General features: G+C 40.5%; 1 protein-coding gene across 1 annotated transcript; it reads right to left on the bottom strand.

Moving 5' to 3' along the window:
• On the bottom strand, positions 1 to 5,917 carry LOC123518099. The gene is made up of 6 exons (XM_045278711.1): positions 5,850 to 5,917; positions 5,423 to 5,501; positions 2,282 to 2,412; positions 1,598 to 1,753; positions 1,316 to 1,467; positions 1 to 294 (listed from the first exon to the last, which is right to left on the bottom strand). The coding sequence occupies exons 2-6, from the start codon at positions 5,472 to 5,474 to the stop codon at positions 75 to 77; spliced, it is 711 nt and encodes a 236-aa protein (XP_045134646.1). The 5' UTR covers positions 5,475 to 5,501; positions 5,850 to 5,917; the 3' UTR covers positions 1 to 74.
• Between the last annotated feature and the right edge of the window lie 83 nt (positions 5,918 to 6,000).

Genomic DNA, 6,000 nt, shown 5'->3' with positions numbered 1-6,000 from the left:
TACAAATTGTTGCATTACTTTTTATTGGGTGTGGCAAACATGGAGAGGAAACTTTCACGTTCCATTGCAAGATCTTAGTGAAGCTGAATCAACTGAGCAGCAGCAGGATCACATCCAAGAACTGGACCTAAAAGTGAAAGGTCAATACTGTCCAGAACCTGATCAGTCATATCTTTCATCACTGTTTCTACAAAACTACTCACAAAACCACCGATAAATATCATGACAAAGTCCATCAGGCTCGCCACAATCCACCCAAGCACACTCAATCCCTCAATGGACACATTAATAGATCTGCAACAAAGAAAGAAAGAGGACCACATGTTAACACGTAACCAATTGAAAATATTGTACACATGCCTCTCTCTCACTGCCGGAATGCTTCATTTCTTGCTATCTTCTATCGCTATTTCATGCTAACTGCTCTTCTGATCTTGCTAACCGCATGCATCCCCTCCTGTGGCCTCGTTGCACATTGCTTTCTTCCTCCTCTCATCCCTAGTCTGTCCAACTCTCTATTGAAAGAGTACTCTCAATTATCCATACCATTCTCTAGTAAACTCTAAAACTGCCTACTTGTTTCTGTATTTCCAACTTCCTATGACTTGACTTCATTTAAGAGGAAGTTTCAAGAAATTTATCCCTTTTTATAGGTAACTCTCGATCGGATTTGCGAGGGGACTAGCAATTAAGTGAGCATTTTTTCGTTCTATTTTGCCTTTTACCAACTTTCCCCTTTTACATAAAAAAAAACAAAAAATACGTTTGACACTTTCACACTGCACACCAGATCCCTGCCATCAATGACTTTGTGACTTGAATAGCGAAGTCAGTACAAACTATCAACTTGCATCCTGAACCTGCTAGCTGCCAGTGCTGGTATGTGGATTGTTAGTAAGTCTTGGAAGGCTGAAGTTTGCACGCTATTCAAGTCACGAGGTTCTCATCACTCCAGTGGCAAAAGTGTCCGGTGTGCAGTATGTGAGAGTGTTAGATGTACGTATGTATGTACTTCACGGACAATATGCACTCTTGGGTTTTACTAAGAAGGTACAAGCTAAAATAAAGAGTACAGATCATGATCCTTTGCACTGTGATTAGCGTGGTAACACACACACGCATCTCTCTCTCTCTCTCTCTCTCTCTCTCTCTCTCTCTCTCTCTCTCTCTCTCTGATATTACGAATAGCCTCTTGATTAGACAGAAGAGTTAAATTCCATCAACAACATTATTTAATATCTTCGTAACAATCAACGCAAATCAATGAAGAGCATCTGGAAATAAGAAGTATCTTAGCTCAACAGGAACCTCTTACCCAAGTTTGGTCACTTTCAACACTTCAGCTCTAAATTTGCATTGATGAGTGTCCAGAAGAGCCTCGAAGTAAACATCTGATCCTCTGACATCAATGAAGACGTCAGCAACGGGACCCAAATCCATGAACTTGGCCAGACACACATAGTGGCCCTGTAGGAACAAATATTTCTGATAACTGGTGCAAGTTATAAGGAATTAAATATTTGTCTCAAGGCTTGCTTCCCTTAATGCCAAATTATGAAAGAAGCTCTGTCATCCAAAAGAGATTCCATTCACTGACCTTCATTTCGCCGAGACTCAGACTTGCCAGAATGCCGCGAATAACACCCGCAGAATTTTTTATGAACTCGGCATTGGCAGAGCGATGAATGGATGCCAGTCCGCGCATCCACCCGTCATACAGCTTCGCCTCGCCGTGCCACTCAACGCCCAGCACCTAAATGTAGACCATTTAAGCATATTGTGTGTGTGTGTGTGTGTGTGTGTGTAATTCACCTCGGTGCCTGCTGGTCACCCAGCCAGTCTTTCCCATTACGGAGCGAGCTCAGAGCTCATAGACCGATCTTCGGGTAGGACTGAGACCACATCAACACACAACATACACCGGGAAAGCGAGGCCACAACCCCTCGAGTTACATCCCGTACCTATTTACTGCTAGGTGAACAGGGGCCACGCATTAAGAGGCTTGCCCATTTGCCTCGCCGCTTACCGGGACTCGAACCCGGCCCTCTCGATTGTGAGTCGAGCGTGCTAACCACTACACTACGCGGTGTGTGTAATCTACCTCGGTCTCCTGCTGGTCACCCAGCCAGTCTTCCCCATTACGGAGCGAGCTCATTCATTCATCTATTTTCAATATAACATAAAAAGCATCTTATTTGCTACTATGTGCAATATCACAGTTTAGGTTAAATGCTACAAGGTAACTCGCTTTTCTGTTGATCCCAGGAAGCCACAACTCACAGTGTCACTGAAACCCATCGAGGTGTTAGGGAGAGCAACGGGATCCAAGCCATTTTCCACCAGCATAACCTGCAGATTGTCCATCACCAGGTCCATGTAGTGGTTCAGACTGTCGTCCTTGGGCTGTTTACCTGTGTAATATACGTACACTGATTAGAGAAAGAAACAAATAAAGTTGAAAATACATCTGTACATAGACAATTGTAGGCTACGTATAGTGTAGTCCATTCTCTGGGTAAGCACTCAATGAATCAAATTCAACACCGAAGGAGTTTCAATAGGTACGTACTGATTCTCTTGAAATAGTTCAGGATGTAAAAATGGAAAGGCACAAAAAGAAGGAAGCTTTTAGAGTAAATCAATGAAAGGGATGAAAGAAATAAGATACCTGTAAATGCATGTAAGTGAAAGCATGTTAAGATACTGTGGGACAGTTTGCCTTTCTTTATGTGAAAGGGACACTGACCAAGAGCAACTAAAACGTTCCAAGAAAAAACGAGGGATCCCACAGCAATGCCAGTCCCCGAAGAAAAGGTCTTTTTTTTAATGTTATGGCCTATAGTGTCTGTAGGTGTCCTTGAAGAGTATGTATGGGAAGCGCCGTTCAGCTTCCATCCATTAGTGACACAGGCAATTTTGTTTATAGTGGTACCCATATTAGGTCCCATATCACCACCCAAGTGCACCTTCGGTGTAACCGCCTAGAACCTGGGTATCATGGTGACATGTAGGTAACTTTAAACCATGCACTCGACAAATGGCAAAGTTTTAAGGCGGTACATGGTTGGATTCGAGCCTACTTGTGGACGTCTGCCCTATCCTATTCTCACCACCTTACCCACTACGCCACCGCCTCCCTAAGGATTAACTACAGTACTAGATAAACTATAGTATTATAGAGGTAGAGAGAACAGGGTGAGATAAACTATAAAGTCGTTTGTAGCAAGGTGCGCAAGGAAGGGAGGCATGCAGTGAGCTTAAAGATATCTAGAAGACAGCAAGAATAGCAGCAGCGTGGCGATGAGGCTGACGACAGTCCTTGGTGTGGCTTTAGTGACTCAAATGATGTGTGGTGTGGGGTTATGTGTTTGTATATCGAACATTCTTTAAGCACCAATCAAACCATCAACATTTCTTTTGTCTAAGTTTTGCAATTTCTTTAAGACTCCTTTTCATCTAGGTGGATTTTTTTCCGGCTTGTATGGTGTAGTTTCTGTCTCATCATGTTTTTAGAATACTGTACCAGTTCCCCCGTAAATAGAGATTCAAAGCCTGTTTGAAAACTTCACATATTCCTTTTTATTTCTATGAAATACATGCTTTCATTGGCTGTACTTTAATAGCACTTTATCCTTGGCCTTGCTTCACCGTGTTATCATGTAGCTGTAGAAGTGTCAATGATCTTTTCAATAATTTCTTTCTTAAGCTTCTTTTCTGATGCTTGGCTATTCAGTCGTTGCCTGTTTGCATCTCTCGTAAACTTCGCCACCGCTGTCTTCTGTATTTGTTCCATAATAAATCTCGCAATGCCATGTACTGTATGTGATATTGCATGAATAATTATGAAGGCAAGCAGCCTGCTGACAAGAAGAGAAAGAACAATATATGCATGCACTATGCATGGCTGTGTATGTAAACCCTCTACATCCTCTTAAAATTCACCAGTGTTTCATCCTTAACTTTATGGAGTTCTCCAGTTTATTATATGACTGTATAAGATTAAAAAAAAAAAGATGCTGGCGGCGCTGAGCACTTTTCGCAGCGACCATCTGGCAATAATAATACTTTTTTTTTTTTTTTTTTTACGCTATGGCCAATAGCGCCTGTAGGTATATACTTGAAGAATATGTATAGGAATTGAGCGCTGTTCAGTTTTCACCGTTAGTAGTGCAAGTAATTTTTCTAAAGCTATACTATAATGATTTTAGACTAAGTCCTGGACACTTTCGCATTTCGTAATTTGATGTCCACATCTGCATATGTGACTATTCAGTATACAGGAACTGATAAATGTATCCGCTTCTGCATAGGCCAAATATGTAATAGTTACATATCACATCCACATACACCTCCACATGCGCGGATCTGAATTCTGACATCCGATACATCTCCACTTTGCTGTATGAATATTACGCACGCAAGGTTAATGTTCAGGAACAACATGAGTTTTGTGTGTTTTGTAAACCTGAAAGGAACACGAGTGACAAGTCTCGCGAATTCATTGACAAGTGGCTGTTCTCAAATAACTGTAATCCGAAATTTTCTCTTAGATTTCATCAATTAAAAAAAATCCTGACATACTTATCTATCTATCTGTTATTATAATTATGAGATAGTTCTTATTTTTTCAAAACAAACTAAATGTATGTATTAATGATATACATGAAGCCACAACACCTGACTTCTTATCGCTCTAGGAATTCTAATTGAGGCAGAGCAAACTTATTATGTATTGTCCAATACCTTAAAGACTCAATTTCCTGATCTATCAACTCGACACAACCTTCCAAACAACTATCCCATCTTCTTCAGTGACTCTCAACTGCTCCTCCCCTCCTCTGCACTGGACATCCTCAGTCTGTCCTTCACATATAATCTAAACTGGAAACTTCACATCTTATATGGATAATAATAATAAAAAATTGTGTAATGAACAAGAAGTGGACATTATTTGCATATTGTATAATATGTATAGAGCTAAACACATAATTCGTTGCTGTCTCTGCACCAATCGTTGCCTGCATAGAGTTCTTTCATGTTTTATGAATAATCACATTTTTTTTTTTTTTTTTTCATTTTCTACATATTAAGGTTCTAACTTTCTCGTGTGGATTTGCCATACAAGGATCGTTATTAGTCAATGAAGCTACAAATTAAACGAGAATTTGTAAATTTCGCCGAAGAAGTGAACGAACATTGCGTGAGATGCACATATTCCAGTACCATGGAGAGGAGCACGCGCGGGCACACACAAACACACACACACACACACACACACACACACACACACACACACACACACACACACACACACACACACACTATTTCTGTACTGTAAAAGTTTACTGAGGATCTGAATTATTTCATCTTATAAACATTTGAAATACGAGGATGAAAACAAGGCCATTGGTGTTTGCTTACCTGGGGCGGCCGTCACCAGCCCGGCGCACAACACAATCACCATGAGCAACATCACGATGAATCTTGCTGCGGCACAGATCTGTAAAATTATGGTAAATAAAAAAAAGGGACAAAATGAAAAAAAAAAAAAAAAAAAGGATAATGCTTAATATCATATACTATGTAACGGATGAGCTGGCATGCCGAGGTCAATGCTGAGTGCAGCATCTAAACGAGTACAACACCTTCGCATCCCTAATTGGCCACAATAATACAAACATGGCTTTAAGTTAATCCACTGTATGTGGAATGAAAGATTCGATATCTCCAGATGGATCAATACGAATTAAAATATAAATCGATAATCTGGTGAAAGATGTTTAAATCATGTGTGTTGCAATGACTACAGTGACTGAATAATGGTGTCTTATGAAACAGCGACACTTACCTCTTAGGAAATTAACAACAGAAGTAACGGTCAGCCAGATAGTCTGTCTTATATGTTACGAACTTTTATCATTGTCACCTGTTCACCTCCCACCAATTGAAGTTCCTGGGAATAACAATAACAATAACTACATAGATCAGACCTGGACTCC

Source organism: Portunus trituberculatus, chromosome 43, assembly GCF_017591435.1.
Source record: "Portunus trituberculatus isolate SZX2019 chromosome 43, ASM1759143v1, whole genome shotgun sequence".
Classification (NCBI taxonomy): Eukaryota; Metazoa; Arthropoda; class Malacostraca; order Decapoda; family Portunidae; genus Portunus; species Portunus trituberculatus.
Note: the sequence above shows the minus strand (reverse complement) of the source record. Positions and strands in the feature narration are given on the sequence as shown.